General features: G+C 54.4%; 7 protein-coding genes and 2 non-coding genes across 9 annotated transcripts; 3 read left to right on the plus strand and 6 right to left on the minus strand.

The window, feature by feature from the left end:
- The first annotated feature begins 57 nt into the window (after nt 1–57).
- QC762_0078330 lies at nt 58–148 on the plus strand. The gene has a single exon. It is a non-coding gene; the product is annotated as a tRNA-Pro (tRNA).
- Nucleotides 149–375: 227 nt separating this feature from the next.
- On the minus strand, nt 376–4,189 carry QC762_503680 (uncharacterized protein). Its single transcript, XM_062890788.1, has 3 exons — nt 3,385–4,189; nt 3,099–3,320; nt 376–3,042 (listed from the first exon to the last, which is right to left on the minus strand). Exons 1-3 carry the CDS (start codon nt 3,771–3,773, stop codon nt 642–644), a joined length of 3,012 nt encoding a protein of 1,003 aa, XP_062741906.1. The 5' UTR covers nt 3,774–4,189; the 3' UTR covers nt 376–641.
- A 296-nt stretch (nt 4,190–4,485) lies between these two features.
- On the minus strand, nt 4,486–6,262 carry QC762_0078350 (uncharacterized protein; the record flags this gene model as incomplete). Its single annotated transcript, XM_062883872.1, has 2 exons — nt 4,657–6,262; nt 4,486–4,556 (listed from the first exon to the last, which is right to left on the minus strand). Exons 1-2 carry the CDS (start codon nt 5,147–5,149, stop codon nt 4,486–4,488), a joined length of 564 nt encoding a protein of 187 aa, XP_062741907.1. The 5' UTR covers nt 5,150–6,262.
- QC762_0078360 lies at nt 5,717–5,804 on the plus strand. The gene has a single exon. It is a non-coding gene; the product is annotated as a tRNA-Tyr (tRNA).
- Nucleotides 6,263–6,357: 95 nt separating the features above from the next.
- On the minus strand, nt 6,358–7,185 carry QC762_503700 (uncharacterized protein; the record flags this gene model as incomplete). The annotated part of the gene is made up of 2 exons (XM_062890789.1): nt 6,358–6,853; nt 6,947–7,185. The coding sequence occupies 2 exons, from the start codon at nt 7,183–7,185 to the stop codon at nt 6,358–6,360; spliced, it is 735 nt and encodes a 244-aa protein (XP_062741908.1).
- Nucleotides 7,186–8,229: 1,044 nt separating this feature from the next.
- Nucleotides 8,230–12,838, minus strand: SIT4_1 (sporulation-induced protein; the record flags this gene model as incomplete). The annotated part of the gene is made up of 3 exons (XM_062890790.1): nt 8,230–9,177; nt 10,013–12,109; nt 12,167–12,838. 3 exons carry the CDS (start codon nt 12,836–12,838, stop codon nt 8,230–8,232), a joined length of 3,717 nt encoding a protein of 1,238 aa, XP_062741909.1.
- Nucleotides 12,839–13,008: 170 nt separating this feature from the next.
- Nucleotides 13,009–13,774, minus strand: QC762_0078390 (uncharacterized protein; the record flags this gene model as incomplete). Its single annotated transcript, XM_062883873.1, has 2 exons — nt 13,009–13,022; nt 13,330–13,774. 2 exons carry the CDS (start codon nt 13,772–13,774, stop codon nt 13,009–13,011), a joined length of 459 nt encoding a protein of 152 aa, XP_062741910.1.
- Nucleotides 13,775–14,127: 353 nt separating this feature from the next.
- QC762_503730 (uncharacterized protein) lies at nt 14,128–15,687 on the minus strand (the record flags this gene model as incomplete). Its single annotated transcript, XM_062890791.1, has 1 exon — nt 14,128–15,687. The coding sequence occupies one exon, from the start codon at nt 15,685–15,687 to the stop codon at nt 14,128–14,130; it is 1,560 nt and encodes a 519-aa protein (XP_062741911.1).
- Nucleotides 15,688–17,023: 1,336 nt separating this feature from the next.
- Nucleotides 17,024–19,201, plus strand: QC762_503740 (putative NRPS-like protein biosynthetic cluster; the record flags this gene model as incomplete). Its single annotated transcript, XM_062890792.1, has 1 exon — nt 17,024–19,201. The coding sequence occupies one exon, from the start codon at nt 17,024–17,026 to the stop codon at nt 19,199–19,201; it is 2,178 nt and encodes a 725-aa protein (XP_062741912.1).
- Between the last annotated feature and the right edge of the window lie 287 nt (nt 19,202–19,488).

Consider the following 19,488-nt stretch of genomic DNA (forward strand, 5'->3'; position numbering starts at 1 on the left):
GAACGCTTACCCATTACATATCCAGTTTTCAACGTGATTTTCCATCAATTCATCCAAGGCCGTGTGGTGTAGTGGTAGCATACTTGCTTTGGGAACTTCCTCTCATTGCTGTTGCAAGTGGTCCCAGGTTCGAGCCCTGGCTCGGCCCCATCCTTTTGACATTTTTGCTAAACCAGTCTGTCGACCATGCCAATGTTTTCTTCCCCAGGGCAATCGTGTATGTATTTTCTCCTCCCGAATCTCTGAACTTTGCAGCCCTCTCCCGCTATGCCGCTAGCTTTTGAGTAAGCTTCTTTGGTTGCCCCGAACACGTATTTCTAGCCTTCCAAGTAGGGCAGCTAAACCACCGTGTGCACTTAAAAAGGGACCGAGTATTTCCTAAAAGCTTTTTTAGATATAAAAGTTACCATTTAGCTGAGAAGAACCTATGGAATTATATGATTAAAAGGGGGTAACAAGAACCAAAAGACCAAGCCTTCCAAACAATCTGTTTCCATCAACTTTGCCTCCCATCAGCCGTCCCCGGGTATCTCATTCACAACCATATATCCCAAAGACCAAAACTCACCATTCCATGACGGCAAAAAAAAAACCAAAAAATCACCCCTATCCCACAAGACTTAACAACCCCCTGCCCAACCTCAGTCCCTCATCCCCCTCCACTCCAAAGCCCCACTACTCCCACTCCCATTCCCACTCCCCCCTCCCTGCTGACCCTGCCATCCCAACGGCACATACAAACTCGAATCCGAAAACCTACTGCTCTGCTGCTCAACCCCCCTCGGGTAGTGCCCCACATCAGCCAAACTAACCTCCATTCCACTCCCGAGCTCAAACCTCTCCTCCCCCTTCTCCACCTCATAAACCCCCAAGTTCCCCTTATCATCCCCCACAACCAACATCCCCCCGTCCGGCGAAAACTCAAACACCGTCACCTTGTGCAAATCCTCAAACTGGCCCCCAAACCCCGCCAGATGGTTGTGGTTGTTCTTGTTCTTTTTCCCTTTAACCGCATCAGGCCACTTCCAAATCTCCTCCGCCGTCTCAACCTCAATAATCACAAACTGCCCCGCGTTCGCATCACAATAAGCGACATACTTGCAGTTGGGGGAGACACAAGCCTGAACATTAGGAATCGCAAATATCCTCGTCGAGTTGGCAGGCAAGTCCCAGACGACAACAAACCGTTCCGGTGCCGGGAGTGGTTGTCGGCGGTATTTCCCCCCCGGAACGGCAACGTCGGTGTGGTTGGCCGGTATCCAAATCGACACCGCCAATGACCCACACGCGGTGAGCGAGGCTGGAAGGGCGGTCTGCAAGGCGGGGTATTCCGGTATGTGGACTCTGTACGGCTTGTGGCGGTCTTCATCCTCGAGCGAGGTCACCGTCGCGTTGGGGGTTTGAGCGCGGAGCTTGTGGTCAGAGGTCGGTTTCATGAGCCACGCGATCAGTACCGTCGCGTGAGCTCTGGGGGCGTCACCCGGTCGTGGTCCGGCTGCTGCCACCAGAAAGGGGGAGTCGGACGAGAAGGCCAGCTCGGGGAACTTGGGGACAAAGGGGAGTTCGGCCTTGAGGAGCTCAATCGAGTGGGTTGAGTCCTCCCAGAAGGGTCTCTTGGCGGAGGGGTGTCTTGCGAGGAAGAAGCGGTCGATTCGGTCGCCTTTGGGGCGGTAGACTACGAGTGGTGCGTAGTCGGTGTGGTAAGCGTCCCGCTTGGAGGCTGCCCACCGGTGGGCTTCGTCGATGGTTTGGACCTTTTTGGCAGAGGTGCCGCCTTTGGCAAAGTTCCATATTTCGAGGGTGAGCCCAAAGTGGGTTGTGATACCTATGAGGGTGGCGTTTTCCGACAAGATTGCGTGACTGCGGATGAAGTACTCTCTGGATCGAACCTGTGGTTGCACATAAGACGTGATTTTGATTGTGCTATGCAGCGCGCTTTTGGCGATGGCCCAGATCTTGACGGTCTTGGGATCATGTTTGGTGGCTACAAACATATTTGCTGGTGAAGTGTCAATATGCAGGATCCGAGTGGACTTGGCCTTATCTGTCAGATGGCGAGCGGGGGTGACCTCGATTCGACTCTGATGCCCACTGTGTTTTGCCGGTGGTTGTATGACGAGTTGGCTTGCGGATCCAATACTGGGGGCGATGATGCTGGGACTATTGATGCTTGGAGGCATGAGGCCGGGAGAGACAAGACTGGGTGACGCCAACCCAGGCGACCACTGCGATCTGGGCGTCGGACTTCGACGGTACTCGGGTGGCGGTGAAAAGGGAGGTGACTGATGGTATGGTGACATGGCACTGATCATGGATGGGCCCGGAGATGGCCGCCGAGGACTCGAAGTGTCGGAACGAACTGCCGAAACCTCGCTGATACCAGACATGATGCGGTTAAACGAGAATGAGGTACGAAGGCTTTCTCGTCCCGACTGTGGACTTTCACTCGGGGCAACCGATATTTGACGGGATCGCTCGGTTTCTGGATAACCCTGGGAGGCCTGGACAGGCTCAGACCAACGCTCTGAGGAGAAGGTGGGAGACTCGGGCTCGAGATAACCCCCCGAGCCGAGAGGCTCAGACTTGGTGGACGGGGAATCTTCGTGACTCCAGGCTGATCTTGCCAGGGGCGGTGGAAGATTGATCTCTCTCGGCGGGACTGGCGTCGAAGTGCCGGAGCGTCCTGGTAGCGTGGGCGATTCGGGCAGAGGCCGTGGAGGCATTGTTGGAGGTGCTTGTGCCGGCGGGACTGGAGGGACCGGTGGCACATCTGGCAATGGCTCATGATCTTCAGGGCGCTTCACGGTGATGGAGTCCGGTTGGCCACTGTAATAAGAAAAGGCATTGGTTCGAGACGATGTCCATTTGTCGGCGTCCTCATGTGGCATTGGCGCCCTGGCATTGGAAGCTGAACTTGCTCCTGCCGGCTCATCGTTGGTCCTGTCCTTCGTTGCTGGTACGGGCGTTTTCTGAGACAAACGGACTGCTTCAAGGTTCTGTTCAATTCCCGGCGTGTCGTGGTTCGTGACATCTCCGGTTGTTCTGGCCATTGTTAGTTCATCTCTGCTAGGTAGGTGGTGTTCTCTTCGACGGCTTACACGGTATCTTCTGACCCAAACCTCTCGCGTGCCGCCTGTGACTTCTTCTCATAGGACCGAACGCAGTTGGTAACAGCATCCAGATACAGGTCAAGAACTTCGCTGGTGTCCGGGTCATGCTTTTCGTTAGACAGAGTTTTGGCTCGCAATCGCTCAACCTCGCCCTTGACATTTTCCTTGATGGTGTTTGCTTCAGAGGCACTGCTTTGTTGGGATGGGTCTCTTCAGGACACAATTAGCATGAACACCTTGGAAATTCGGCGGACGAAGAAGACTGGCCACTTACAAGCTCAAGATATCCAAGGCAAGTCCCAGTACCTCACGAAATAATCCTATATCGTCACGGCACTGTCCGATCTGCGCTCGTCCGGTTTGACTCCAGTCTGTTGCATTCCGGCATTGGGCGAGGATTGAATCGATGCGTATCAGCGTATTCCCACAGCTTTCCAGCAGCAGCAGCATTTGTGCCTGCAATAACAAAGGAATAGAAGGCTCATCTCGAAGCAGCTCCAGCAAAAGCCTGAGGTCGGACAGCTCGCGGGTGACAGCAGAGAGATCGGAATGGGAGGCTCGTACAGACCGGATGAAGCGTGTGAGGATGGCCGATGTCGATGAGATGCCTGAGAGGAGATACTCGATTGGACGAGAGGCCGAGTGTTTCCGGGTTTGTTCCATGATGCAGGATGGGACGAGCCTAAAGCCAGGGACCGATGGAGGGGGAGTACTGTAACAATATACCCCACTCCGTCGTTCCGGTGCCAGCTGTTCGGTATATAGCCGTTAGGTATATCCAGGCAGGTGGTGAACTGTTCCGCCGGAGGTTAGGCGGGAAAGCACTAGATAATATGTTGTCAGAGTAATGTTATTTTCTGGATATTTTTCCCTTGCACCAGCTAAGGTTGCGATTCATTGTCCCCGCAGCTGGAGGTGAGAGGTGAGAGGTGAGATAAAAAGACAGATCAACGACATGATCTTCAAGGCGGGGGCGCCGGTGCCGCCTTTATTCCACCTACCCTCTTCCCACGGCATGCACAGGCAGACAAAGGTAAGCATCGCTGCCATTGGCGTACACCAGCTGCGCTTGTCTCGTTCGGGGTCAGGGGATGCCGCTCTGTGGCGCTCGAGCTGTCGAAGCCAGAAAAGCCAGCGAAGGAGGGGTCGTCGAGCTTCGTCTGGATTCGCGGGTCTGCCATGTGGCCGACAGGATTGCATGTCTCACGCTGACTGTGCATTGTGATAATAACAAGGCAAACAAAAGGAACGAACGGGACTGAAAAAATATCTACCTAGCTAACATTGTATAGGTACCATTTAGGCCGCATTTCTCGATACATCTCAACTTCCGGCCATTCCATTTGTGTCCGTCCGAGCAGTCCCGAAAACATGATCAATTCATTTGCCCCTTGCGGCGCGAAGCAACCTCTTTTGTTTCGTATCCAGCGCCTTTTCTTGCGAGATCTCCCACGCGGTTTACAAATCAACATGTATTCATCAACTAGGTGGTGATTCTGTTAGATGAACGGTCCCCAATGGCTTGAGTGGCGAGAAATTCACGTACCCTCGACGCGATTCGAAACGAATCCACCTATGTCGACGTTTCCCTCGGGCATATAGCGCCAGCTGAAAGCCCGCTCCTTCTCCCACTCGTTGAGCTCCCAAAATTCTCTCCAGGGTGGTGGAGCGCCAAAGCCGGAATTCCACGTCAATAGACTGTGCGTGTGTTCCAAGTCTCTGTATAAATATAAGAAGAGATAGCGACGAGCGTGAAGATACCGGCTAGATGGGTTTCCCTCGAGTTGGTTGGGACCGAGCTGTTTGCGTATCTCCTTACTTGGGATCTGCCAGTGCTTCTTACATGTGAGGGCAAAGAGCATCGCGCTGTGAGGCAGGAGGTGGGAAGCGATGTTGAGTAGAAGCTTGACAGGCAGTCGCATGATGAGTGAAGACTCGGAGTCGATATCCATCATCGTTTCGGGGGCCATATCCCACGTTTCGAGGCCAGTAAACGCCATTGCAAGGGCAGCACTCATCGTTTTGGCGCGACCATCCATCGTTCCTATGCTGCTGCCATTGGAGGGTGTGGTGAGGGTGGGCTTGGGTGAATGGTTGAGAAACAGAATCAACTTTTACAGTGGCTTACAGAGGAGAAAGCTTAGCTGCCGTCTCCTAGGAAGGTTTTGCTCACGAGTCAAATGCCCTATAACATGACTTCATGGCGTCAAGTCACAAAACCTTCATCTAGCCACCGGCTCAGCCTGCGCGCTCCGGACAGTATGATAGGAAACTCCAGTGAGATCAAGGAAGACATCGTTGCGTGAAGGCAAACGCTTCCTGTGTTACCTAATAGGCCTTTATAGGGCTTCCACGGGTCCAGAGAGACTTTTAGGAACCCCATCATTGGGCCAGGGCCATGAATGGAAAAGGAGGTGATAGTTCTAGGGGCATTCCAATGAAGGCATGCATATAAAGTCAGCTTCGCCTGGACTACCTCGCTCGATCTGCAAAAGATTGAGCATGCAGACTCTATCGTCAACATGGATTGATTCCCAAAACCCACAAAGAAATATAACAATTATGAAGCGGAGCATCTGCAGGAAAGAAAAGCAAAAAAAAACATCTCCCCTCGACCGGAATCGAGCCGGTGACCTTTCGGTATCAATAAATTCCTTTACAGCCGAACGTGATAGCCAACTACACCACAAGGGGTTATCTGATTTGTTGGCTCCAAGTACCTGAAGTGGGGCCTATCATGCACCCCTGTCCACAATATCAAACTGCAAGTATCTTTGAATCAGAACACAATTCTGGCCGCAAAACAGCAAAGGCTGCAAACCACAGCAACCGCGAGAGCGAAAGTCTCCACCCAGTCATATCAATCACCCATCCACCCCCCAAACCCTTCTCAGCCAGCCCCCTAACTCCTCCATCACCAACTCGGTCTTCTCCTCCGCATCCTTAACCACCTCCTCCTCCGAACCCATCTCCTCCCTCACCTCCCTATGCTCAAACCCGGCCCCAACCCCCGGCACAAGCACCCACTTCACCCTCCCCTCCTCAAACCAAAACCTCTCGTCCTCTTTCTCCAACCTTTTCTTAACCCCCCCTTCCGAGGTTATCTCCCTCCTGCCCACCTCCCCCTTCCCCACCAACCTCCTAGCCAAACCCTCATTCTCCCCAGCCAACCCATCCCCCTCCCCAGCAATAAACCCCCTAAACCCCTCCCCACCCCGCGCATAAAAAGGACTAACCAACCCGTCCCTCAGGTCAACCCCATAAGGCACATACCCCCACCTCCACGCCCCCTCCTCCCCACCGCCCGCTGCAAGATCCAGCCAACCCCCCAACTGACTACCACTCCCGGGCAACACTCCTCCCTCTTCACCCCCTCAAGCAGCGTCACCGCCATCGCTAAATTCCCCCCCGCACCGAAACCCAGTATCCCCACCCGTCCCTTCTTCTTATCGTCGTCCACCCCCCTTGGAGACGTTCTGTCTATAGGAAGACTCTCATCCCCCAACGCATCGACCAGCAAAGCCTCCACGTCGTGCACCGGTGCGGGAAACACCGAAGCAGGGGCTTTGGAGTAGTTCAGCGCTATCACCAAGACGTGATATTTATCCGCAAATGTCCGGTTGAACTCGTCGTCATCTCTCGGAGTGCCCAGGACAAAAGGCGCGGCGGCGGAGCCGTGGACTGTGAAGAGAGTTGGGAGGGTGGAGGGGGAGGTTAGGTCGTAGGAGGACGGGAAGAAGATACTGCGTAACCCAACAGTAAATATCAGCAAAATTCCATGACATTGGATAGATGGGAAACAGGGAGAGGGGCGGGGGGGTGGGCAGGGCACATACCGGACAGGCAAATCAGGCCTGCACTCATAACTCTTCACTATATCCGGCCTCGTCGACGGCGGGTAAAAGTACTCCTTCCACTCCCTGAGCCAGGCCGAAGGAAAAGCTAGCGATTTCGCCGTGTAGATTCGGGAGAGGCGGGTTATCCTCGAGAGGAAAGGGGGTGGTTCGTGGGTCAATGCTCTACTCGTCGTCACGGTGGTGTCATTCTGTCCTGACGCTGGCGCAGAGTTGTCCATTTCTTTCTGCAAGTGCTATCGCGCAAAAATATCTCGATCGCGGGGTATCATAGGTCTCCTTCTCGTTCGTGCGCGGGCGTCGTCAAGTATTCGGGGTTAGGTCCAGGTAGGTAGAGCAAGTTGAGGTAGGTCGTGTTATAACATCTACAAGATAATCAAGTTCCAACGATCCAAGACAGGAGAAACGAATCGCACGACAAGATCTCAAACACTGTCCCGCGCCCCTCAAACCAGCTCAGGGTGGCGGGGAGGGGCAATCACATCGCCTCCAAAGACATTCGACTCACCCAACCCAACCCGGATCACCTACCCGAAATAAAGTTGGGCGCATGGATAGCCCAAGGTCGATAAAGACTCCCAGACATGCTGAACAGATCGGGAGACACGTAGTTTCAGCTGATATAGTGCCCGGCGCAAAACATTCCAAGTCCGCACAGTCTGCGACAAGCAAGTTGAGATGCAAGGCACCCACCCGACCGTGCGCGGGGCAGTCTTGGCCACTCAACTCAACTGACAGCAAACCAGCCAACCCTCAAGACTCGCACGTACTTCTGTAGCTCTGCTTATCCCAGTTGGAGTCACAATCATGAGGAACCAACAGCCCAAAAGGCCAAACGCCAAAGCATCCCGTCTCTGCAAAGAGCTGTGAACTGGAAAAGAAGACTTAATAAAGCCCATGTTCGAAATCCAGGAACGCGCGCCAAGAACCCCACCGTTGATCACCGCCCACCGGCCCGCGGCTCCACTCCACATCCACATCCACATGCCCACTTCCAAAAGGCCTGGCGAGGCGAGCCTGGCCAGAACACCACCCGACATGATGACATAAAAACAAACATCAATTCCACTACAAATACAAGTACGTGCTCAAAAAGATCGCAAACTCCATCCTCCATCCTCCGTCGTCACTCAACTCATCAAAACTGACCACCTCCAGGGTACCTCTTGTATGCCATGCCCCTTTCCCCCATGCTACCGTTCATGCATACACCCATCACTCGTCCCAAAATGCAAGCATCATCATACCTGGTATATCCCCCTGACCTAATGCACTCCCGGTCCCTTATGCACAATGATCTCCTCCCCACCCACATCATCGTCGTCCGGGTCTTCGATACTCGTTCTCCTCTTCGCCTCCACCGCCCTGTTGATCTTCTGCCCATCCTCTCCAATGACGCCCTCATCCTCTTCCTTGCCAAGTTCCACCGGCTCCTCGGTGATGGCATTGGCAGTAGAAGATGACGATGACGTCGACGCCCCCTGCTCGCCCTCTGTCTTCTTCTCTTGCTCCTTCTCCTTCTCCTTGTTCGCACCGAAGCCTTGACCCCCAAAAGGCCACAAGCTGCCAAACGAGCTCTTGGCAGCACTGGGGTGAAGAGCCATGGGCTTGACAAGAATCTTCTCCCTGGCAGGATCGATCCCGCTGACCATGGCTCCCGACGACTGAACCTCGGGCATGGCGAAATCACCAAACTCCTCGTCGTCAATGTCGTCTTCGTGGACGGCATCATCCGAATCGTCAGTGTCATCCCGCCCGTCGCCGAAGCGTTCCTTCTCTTGATTCTCATTATCGCCTTGTCTCCTGCCTGAACTGCGACCGCCAACGACACCTCTCCACCACGAACCTCTGTTCCACGCCGAGCTGCTTGCGCCTCCCTCGTCCTCGGCATTGTCGAGGTTGTCCTCGTCGCTGCTATTGTCCTCGTCGTCACCGTCATCGGCAAACGGGTTGCGCAGTCGCTCGCTTGCTGACAGGCTGGGAAGGGTGAAGGCATCCGAAGTCCCGTCGTCCGTGTTGGACGAGCTTCCTTCCTGCCCGCCATTCTCCGCAGCCGCAGCCGCATTCCGCTTGGCTAGGCGAGCCGCCAGCTGCATACGGGCTCTAGAAGGCATAATGTTGAGAGGTGGTGGAGGTGGCGGCGGTGGCGGGATCGATGGCGGGTTCAAGGAATTGGACGAGTTGGCATTCAACGGATCGGTATACGCACGAAACTGAAAGCCAAGCCAGGGTTAGCACTTTGTCTGCAAAAGGCTGTGATGGCAACACAGGGGAGAAGGGGCCGTATTGGTTTGGACAGGTAGGTCTGGAAAAAGTGGAAAAGGAACCCTCAACATGGCTCAAAGGCAAACGGTATGGAAATGGAAAGGGAGGACCGACTCGCGCCACTTGTATGCCAAGGAAAATAAAGGATAGGAGAACCGGAGAGCCAAAAGACTTTTGGAAACCATAGTACCGGGGAACCCCGCTCGTCTAGCGCTTGCTCAAAATGCCTTGTAATCCTCTGTCAAGAAAAAAAAAGATGCAAATATCGCCAAAGAACCCCTTGATACCCAACTCTTTTCCACTCTTCCTTCCGAATCACTCTGACGTGTCCATGGATTCATCTAGCCCTCGGGTGCGGGCGTCGATCATGCTCTGGATGAATAGACTGAGAGCCTTGTCGTTCTCTGTGCATGGGTTGGGCCCATCCCGACTGTCTAGCACGTGGTCGTATGGAGGATCACGGCTTCCGGTGTCGTCTGGAACGTCCCTCGCCACAGACCCATGTTGCCTGATATCCCCAAAGCCCAGGGCCTCGTTGTGGGCAGCCTCTTCTTCGTCAAACGCCGATGTGTTAGGACTGGTAGTTTGGTCGTCGCTCTCATGCCCTTCCCCGTAATCTGACCCTTCCGAGTCACTCGACTCGGCCCGTGCACCGAATCGGTAGCCGCCTCTCAGAGAATCTCCATACCCCCACGGCACCTCGGTGATGCTAGAACGGTCCTCTGGAGGATCAAGCAACCCACTTGGGAGAAAATACTGCACACTAACAAAATCTTCACCAACCTCGTTATTGACATCCTCCTCGCTCTCTTGCTCCTCGTCCTCGTCCTCATCGCTCGAGCTGCCGAAACCGCTCATCATGGTACCACTGCTGATCCCAAACGGCGAGGCACCGGCACCGGACCCGTCACCCAAGTCTGACCCGCCACCCAGGCCAGCCTCGGCAAGAGTGTTGGAGTTGTTTCCCCCCAGCCCGATTGAGCTCAGTCCGTTGAGGCCGACGCCTACCAAACTAGACTGGGCGGCCCGGTTGCTCATAGCAACCTCGGGCCTGACCCCTCCAAGAATGGCATTATCACGCTCGCGAGTTTCAGCAAGCGCGCCCTCAACATAGCTGATCCAATCCTGCGCCATGACCTTGTCCAAGACAACCTCGCTGAGCAGCTCGGGGGGGTGACGCTCCGTGAACTTGACCACTTCCTCGGCGATCAGCGTCAAATGGCCCATATAACCCATTCGTGTCTTGTGTTGGGCCTGCGACTCTTCACTGGCGAGCTGACCGTTGATGATTTGGTTGGTGATGTCGGCAGCCTCGAAGAGACTGATGGCCAGCGTCGGGTTGAAACCGCGATCCATAGGGCCGTTGAACACCTGCTGCACGATATCGTAGACAACATTGTGAAGGAAGTTGTTCCAAGGGTACTTGAAGAAGAACCGAAGGATGGTGGGCACCACTTCCTGACGAACAAACTGCATCTTGAGATAGTCGCCGACCACCGGCCGGGGAGCGGTTGAGGCTCCCTCGGCAGGAGTGGCGCTGTCGCTGGCGGGGGCAATGATGATGGAAATTTCCCCCGTGGTCTCATTGGCGTTGGTGCCGGCAGGTGAATCCTCAGCAGCTTCGGCCTTTGGTGGCGATGGCGATGGCTCTGACGTTTGCTCAGTCTTATCTTTGGCCTCATCACCCTTGGCGGTAGCACTGGAAAATAAAGGAGCCGGCGTGTCACCAGGGTGGGGAGACAACGTATCGGCAGCATCAAGAGCCTTGGGGACGGAGGACTCGGTGCTCAACACAGGCAATTCCGCCGTGGAGATTTCCTTGCTCTTGCCCGAAGTTTGCGGCTCTTTTGCGTCAGTCACTGGTTTGGGTGGGCTCTGTTGATCCTTGCTTGCACCAGTTTGAGCTGCCTTTTTAGTGGGCGACAGAGGCGCGACGACCAGATCAGGATCCTCGAAGGCCGGTGGTGACTCCGCTCTCTTTTCCGCGTCAAGCTCCTTAAAGTTCAGCCTTGGTGAGCTGAGTGGCTCATCAACAAAGTCCGCGTCGTCCTTTTCAAGCATGGAAAATGTTGGGGCTTGGGTAGGCACAGGGGCATCCGGGAGCTCCAAAACATCGTCCGAGGTGTCATGGCTCACTTCCTCAAACCCATCGTCATCGGCAGATATGTTCATGACCTCAAGCTTCCGCCTCTCCTCAGCAGGCGATGACTGCGACGTGCGCATCGTCAGATCCTCGATCGATGATGGCGTGTCATCAACCCCACGAGCAGGGATCAAACGGCCCTCTTCTCTCAACCGTTGTCGCTGAGCGTCCCGGGCAGCAATAAACTGCTCAGAACCAACCTCGTTCAAGAGGCCCATGTTACTGCAGTGCAAAAGTTCTGCCATTAGCTCGCAGGTCTTGAAGCGATCAAAGCCAAGGGGTTCGATCTTATCGCCGAAAGTGGAGGAAAGACGTTCTTTTTGTGCCGTCGAGTTCATGATCAGGCTCATGAAATCTGGAACGTGGTCGGCAAAGAGGCGAAGAAGGGTTCCGAGATAAATGGGGTCGCGACACGACGGAGGAGCGTTGGCGTCGACGCCTTCGGGATCATAGTCCGAGTTGTTTTTGCGAATGACCTCAATGATGATGCCGACACCGCACGTGAGTGGGTTGCCACCCCCCAGCATGTACTGGATCAACTGTTCGACACAAGGGCGGGAGACCAGCTGTCTTGTCAGCTCGTTCGGACCGATACACGTCTGTTCGTTTTGGGAAGCGTTGGCTGAGACAGTGATGATGGCTTTGATGAAGTCGGCGGCCGATGTTTGGGTGGCCCAGCTGTGCTCTGGTCCGAGGAAGGAGAGAAGAGTTGGCATCACGTTCTGGGTATATAGCCACTGCAGAAAGGTCACTGTTAGTCATTTCCCTTCCCTCACGAGCTTGACATGTCATACCTCAACAACGCCTTGGCCGCTCTCTGTGCGCTCCAAGCTGATGATCTTCAACAGCAGATCCATGATCATGGGGCAGTCCACATGTCTCAAAATATCGGCAATGGCTCCCTCAAACGACTTGAGAAGGTCCAGCATTTCTTCCGTCTTTTTATCGAAGAGAGACTCATTTACTTTGGTGAAGTAGCTGGCCTGCAAAGGATCGAGCGGCGTCGGCCTCTTGAGGAACTCCCAGAAATTCCGGAGGAGGGGTCTGCTTTCCATAAGAGCCTCGTGGATAGAGTAGTTGTCTGAGGACAGTATTTCGGCAGCCACGAAGGCGCATCGATTGCGCTTCTTTTCATTTTCCTCCTGGCCGCTGGGCTCGGTCGCTCGTGATGACGACCGAGACCTGGTGGTGGGAAAAACAGGTGGCCTTCCGATCTCGTCATCCTCTTGCTCCTCCTCCTCATCGGCATCTGGCGCCGCGACAGGTTCGAGCTTTGGCGCTACTACATATTGAAGAAGCTTCTCAAGCACCTGCTGCTCGCGCAGGTATTCAACGAGTTTGGGATTGTGCTGCTTAAGCTCTTGGATGAGGTCGCTTTCATCGAGAAGCTCCTCTAGTTGAAAGGACTCTTTCTCGAGGATCGTATCGATGGTCGAAACATTGTAACCGCCGAACCTCCAAAACATGGTGGCTGTTGGCTCCAAGGCAGGTTGTGATGTGTTGTGATCAAGTGGGGTGTCGCGCAAAAGGGGCCGAGGGAAGCGATGCGTGCCCAATCGGCAGGCGGCTGTGTGTATATCTGGTGTCCGAGAAAGCTGCAGCGACAGAAAAAGCGCAGCGGAAACGGACGGGTATCTTAATGTCTAGTATCTGACGAAGAAGGAGAGGGTTAGCTTGCTGGCTGCCCTGGCCAAGATAATCGGGGAGGTGTTTGCCGAAGCCTCGTGGTGGGGTGGACAAACAACAGCACAATGTGCGATGCGAAGTCCAAGCGGGTAGGGTGTCGCAGCATGTGAAGAGGAGGCCTTGGCTAAAGTGTGTCTTATCCACCACCCGGCGATATGATGTAGCTTGCTGGTGAGAGGAGTAGGTGGACAAGTGGTGGTGGCCCAAAGCCGGCGTCGGAAGACACGAGGAGGGGAAGATTGGGAGACAGGAGTTGGAGGCCCAAACGTACAGAAATTTCCTTGAATGCAAATAATGGTACAGGGGACGAGGTAGCCGACGTTCGGGAAGAAAAGGGTTCTATTGTAATCAGCGTCGCCGGCTCCTGCGGCTGGGCTTCTGTGAGGTTTGTATCGTCGGTTGATGCGATGGGAAGCTCTTGAATGTGTCGAAATGAGAAATGAGGTCGACCCAGCGGCTGTCCCCCTCCCTAGGGTGCCTGCGGCTGCCCGCCCACCGCCCAGCCAGCCAAGGACGCGCTGAGAGGGTGGGTTGAAAGACTCTGATTGGCCAGAAACAGCTCCATCAGCGGCACCTGCAAGAAAGACGCTTGGACCAGCTCCAACACCGGTTAGACCTCGACATCCAAATTGGCACGTGGTGAGCGTCATGTAGGCATTTCCATCCTGCATGACATATGGCTCCAGGGCGCCTACCAGGCCCAGGCACTCATTCATGTATGTACAAGAGAACAACGACCACTTCTAACATGCCACGTTTTGATGTTTGAGAGCCTGGGAGCTCAAGGTGGTGAGTGCAGTTTCATCATCTCGACCCCCACGGCCTGGACACTTCGAACGCTCGGGCCATGTTTCGCGAGTCTCCCACCTCAACTCTAGACGTCATCAGATGATCAAGTACTACCTCGCCGTGAAAGCCTGGTCTAGTTGAAGTTGATCACTTGGCTTCATCTGCCGCGCACCCGTCATGGCAAATGCCTCTGACTGCTGTCCGTCTGTCACCTAGAGCAGTTGTCATCGAGCAGTATTATGAAGAAGGCATAAGGGATAAGTCAGCATAGCATCGATGCTTACTCAAATGTCAACAAGACTGCCTCACTATCCCGAACCGACAATTTTCCTCGCGCTTCCAAACTTTCTTCAGCCACTTGGCCCACAGCAACACCATTCTTAAACGACTGCCCAGCCCACGTCACCTTGGCAGCGTCTTTCTCATCCACTGATGGAGCAGTCATACGCTTAACCGTCGCCCCTCTATGAGCCCCTAAATCCAACACTACCTCCCCTCTTTGCTCCTGCTGTCCAGCATAATACAGCTTCAAATTCAAGGCCACAATCTTGGTCACCCTCGTACCAGCAGCATCAAATATCGCATACGCTGAAAACTCCCTCTCAGCAACCCCCCGGGGCGTCTTTAGCGCAGCAATCCTCCCCCCTTCACTCAGTGCCTCCACCACCAGCAGCTGACTGACAAACACCGGCAACACCCTCGCCTCGCCCCTCTTGGTCGAGTTGATCGGGTACAACAACGAATAGCTGCTAAATCCCGGCGTCCCATCATCTCCAGGCGTGTTCAGCTGCTGGTTACTCTGGAACACCAACGTTGCCCCCTGGTGCAAGTGCACGCTTGTCGCGTTTCTCACGGCGTAGATCAGCTCCACGTCTGCCGTCCACAGCGCCTGTGCAAACGAGTCTGATACTCCTGGTTTTCCGCTACAAGCAATCGAGTTGAACTCCCCGATCACCCACTCACCCTTTTGCTGCATGGCTAGCTTGGCAGAAGGGTAGATTTCATGGTCGGCGTAGCGGAGTAGGTCGGTGTGGTTGAGGATGTTCGGGATTGTAGCCAATCGCTCACGAGCGGGGTCACAAGTTGCAAACGCGTACGAGTGGATGGAGTACTGCGAGACTTGGCCGGTGTTGTTGATGCCGGCCGGGATGAGGTCTGCTGGACGGACCTTGAGAGGGGTGATGTCGGTTGTTGCGCTTGACGCCCACCATTTTCCGCTGCTGTGGCCAGTCCGGTTGCCACCCAGAGCACTGTTGATCTGATTAACAAAGGAGAGCCATTGATCGACGTAAGCCTTCGTGCTTCCCTGCCAGCGAGAGGTTGGATAGTTTGTGGGCTCGTTGCCTAGCTCATAGTGGATGATCTTGTCTTTCTGGAGGTTGTAGGATGCGAGGGCAAGGTCTCTGGCTATGGGGACAGAGTTGTTGCCAAAGTTGAGAGTAGAGACGAACGTGGTGCCCTCGGGGAAGTTGTCCCAGGAGCGGTAGAAGGCTGGCCCGATGGTGGTTCGGTAGATGCCTCCTTTGCTGTTCTCAGTGCGGACAACAGATGTTTTCTGGGAAGGGTCAAATATCATGCTGTCCATCGTGATGCCTCCCGCCCTGATGATGGGACGAGCACCGCGCTCGTGGAGGTGGTTGAGGAGGGTGTACGTCAGGTTGCGGGGGGCGTCTGGTTCGCCGAAGAACTCGACCCAGAAGGCCGGCTCGAAGGAGTAGCTGACGAACTGCGGCACATGTGACTGCGAGATTGAAGATGCGGGAACAAGGCTTAGTGAGGTATTCACAGCTGACGCCCCTGCCAGCAATGATGCTGCAGTTATTTTCATGGACGTGATCATGGGGTTGACGAGCTGTAGGGATAACAACACAAGTGTGATGGATTAGAACATCCGAGTAAATTCATCCATAGGTGTCTACCCGTCTCCTCATATATCTGCCTTTCCCTGGAGGGGCACTGGCAAGCGCTCGGTTAAGATTGATGGACTTCATTTTTCCTTATTTCCCATGATGCGGGGTCCTCTTCCCACTCTGTGCGGAGATGATCCGGGTATGTTGCGATTGCAACCTTCTCCAAGTGCGAGATGCCATCATGGCCATCTTTTCAAAGGGCAGAACGATATGTTGGGATTCCTCGTTACCCTGTGCCTCCTCTTATAACCTGAACCATGGGGTTTTAAACTGGCTTATCTGGGCTCTAGTCTACCCACCTCGCTCAGAATTCAAGCTTTGCTCACCGTCCTCATGGTTAGGTAGTTTGGGTCGCTCATGATCTATTCACCGTGCCGACGGCTTCCTTACTCACTGCTTGCGGCACTCTTGTCTTAGTGTATCTGGGATGATACGTTTTTCCCTTCCTTGAAGTTTCAAGTTCGAGACAAACAGTCATAGTCAATGTACTGGTGTCCCACACTTTCTCACAGGGTACAGTTCCCGACAAGTGGGCAAGACAGTGGAACACTTTTTCTTCCGGGTGAAAAAAAGGCGGCGTACCCAGCGGGTGTGCCCAACTGTTTTCATACCCGTCGGCAATATTTCTATTATCAGGAGGAAAATCGCCGCTAACAACGGAGACTGGACTATGAACGTCGAGGCCATTGAGGCAACAGTTCAAGTTGCAATGACCAACTACCACTCTCCGCCACCTCAGCCACACGCCCAAGATTACACATATGTGGCTGTGAATGAGGAAATTCTGAAGAGCAAGAGCGGAGGGCAGGCAAGACTGGAATGTGGGGTTTGGTACTAGACTGGGAGAAAATGGCAAGGCCAGTAATGGCCCAGCTGATGACTCCCACTATGGCCCCCGAGCTTCCGCTCAACCGACCTAGCAGACACATCTCCAGCTAAGTGTGGTCCGGCTCGGCCGTATGCCCCCAAGTAAATTGGGTGCTTGTGGAGAGACAGATGTAAGACCGGGACAAACCTTCCCGCTAATACACCCTTGGTCTGCATGCTGATCTTTGCCAAGGTACAAGGATACCTACCTATCGTTCGTTACTCACACCCCCCTAGCCACGCAACCCACCCGATCACCATAGCATCTCGACCTGCAAGTGACACCGGTACACGTCTTACCCCGAGGCTAGTCAGTGGACATAATTAGCAGTGTTTGGCATCCTTGCCCGTCTTTCCAGCCTTTTCCTCTACCAGCACGACAAACGAAAAACAGCAAGAATGATGGACACCAAGGTTCTCTCGCGAGATGATATTGACAACGAAACACTCGAGATCATAGCCGAAGCGTGCCAGACTTCGACGAGGGATATTGAGGACATCTACAGCTGCGTACATCAACAACTCGACCATGTCAGCCACAGCCAGCCGGGCCGATCCGAATGGTTTCAAATCGTGCTCTCCTTTGATGAGGGGATAGAGCTTGAACGGTGGTGCAGGGCTCTGCAGAGAGTCGTGAGGGCTAACGCCGTGTTGCGCACGAGATTGGTTCAATGTCGGGGGCTGGGAGTGTTACAGGTGGTCATCAAGGAGGACCACGCCACAGAACACCTCTCTGGAGACGTTGAGGAATATTTGAGAGATGACCAGGCTCGACGGATGGACTTTGGGGTCCCTCTTTTGCGCTCAGCCTTCATCGACAGAAGCTTTGTTCTGACCATTCACCACGCCATTATGGACTACTGGTCGTTAACCACGCTAGTTCAGCAGGACATCGTCATGGCCTTCCTTGGAGAAGCACCTCCGGAAAGACCTCAGTTCAAAGAGTTTGTGGCTCACTGCCTCGCCATCGACGAAGGAGCCGCCAAGGCCTTTTGGGCCTCCCGCTTTGATAGCCGCCGTCTTCCCGTCATCTTCCCGCCTGTTCCACCTGGGCATACACCCTACCCCAGCCAAGTCGTGGAGAAAGAAATCGTCTTGACACACCAGCTGGGCCTCAGAAGCATCTCCCCAACACACGTCCCCACTTTCGCCGAGGCCGCTTGGGCACTTACAGAGGCCACTTACGCCGACAGCGACAGCATCTCGTACGGATTTGTCCTTTCTGGACGCTCCCCGACGCTTGGCGGCCTCGAATCAACCCTGGGACCGATGCACGTCGAGGTGCCCATGCAAGTCAACCTCAACATCCAACAGCGCAAGGGCATGACGGTGGAGCAACTCGTGAAGGACAGGGCAGCCTCGCTGCGTCAACTCCAAGCACACCCCGCACTCCAGTACGGCTTGACCAACATCTCTCTTGTGAACGAAGCGGCCCAGGTCTCGTCCAAATTCCAGACGCTTTTCAACATCATCCCCGCGCTACCTCCGAAGTTCTCCGCCGCGTCTGACGCACCAGCCCCGATACGGATGGATCGTGTGCTTTGGCAGGCGCGGACGCTACCGGCCTTGATACTACGCTGCAAACTGGAGTCGATCAACCGAGATGGAGCAACGCAGGGTCCTGGGGCGACTAGGATTTTGCTCAAGACTTTGTACGACCCCGCAGTCCTCCCTGAACGGCAGCTACATCGCATTCTGAATCAGTTTGAGCATACACTTCGCGTGCTGGCCGAGGTTCCTCTGACCTCCAGATTGGACAGGCTTCCGCTCTTCAACAAGCATGATTTGGGTGAAGTGATGCGCTGGAATCATGATGGAGCGTTGAGAAACGGAAGGTCCATCGATGCCGCCTTGGGCGCATTGTTTCCAGGAATCCCCTCGGGCCGCTGCAAAGTTTGGTTGGCAAGCCTGCAGAATCCCAACGAACTTGCGCCGATTGGGAGCGTAGGACAGCTTTGGCTGGAAGGCCCGGAGCTTTCTTCCGCTTCCTCTCCCTACCTCTTGTCAACCTTGCAACAGCAAGTTCCTCCGTGGGTGTCATCCTCTGACAGCCACCACCCACAACCCACCGGACTGTTCATTCGCACAGGGTATCTCGCCAAGTATATCGAGACAGGCAGCGGGGAAGATAACGAGCTGTGCGTCGTGGGACGACAAGAGAGCCGGGTCAAGATAAACAATCAAACGGTTCAGTTGGAGGAGGTCGAGTGCTTGATTATGCACCATGACGATGTCCAAGACGCTGCCGTTTTCACCAAAATCGCTGCTGGGCGCACGCAACTCGTCGCAATGGTTGTGCCAAGATGCACCGTGACCTCTGGCGATACGGACTCGGACTCATCATCAGACACGGAAGCCATTTTTGCGGGGGAAATAAAGGAGATGGGGGGTCAGCAGCTGCTTCTGGACTCGGTTCGTCGCCATGCGGGTGAGGGTTTCTCTTCTGAAAGACACAAGATCCCGACAGTCTGGCATGCCATTGAACAATTTCCATATCTCGAAGAAGGCAGCGGAATCAGTGGGTTGCATACAGTCGACCGGGAAGCTCTTCGCAGGTGGTTGAAACTGCGGCGTTGATTGGACCCCGTGTTACTCGCAGTTACAAGCATTGGCAACGGTTGAATCAAGTAGTGATCAGCAACGATACAGCCATGTCCCCTATCTACAAGTGATTTTACCTCAGGAACTACCAATCGCGTGTGGGCGATAGCTGACGCAAAGGATCGGACACCTGCTGTTGAAGAACATCCCGACATACCGACCGACATACCGATAAAGTAGCATCCTACTGTCTGGTCACCGAAGGGTTTTGCCAAGGTCTTGTCTGGTGGTAATATTGGAAAGCTTTTGCATAGAAACATATC

The sequence above is a fragment of the Podospora pseudocomata genome, chromosome 5, assembly GCF_035222375.1.
Source record: "Podospora pseudocomata strain CBS 415.72m chromosome 5, whole genome shotgun sequence".
Lineage (NCBI taxonomy): Eukaryota > Fungi > Ascomycota > Sordariomycetes > Sordariales > Podosporaceae > Podospora > Podospora pseudocomata.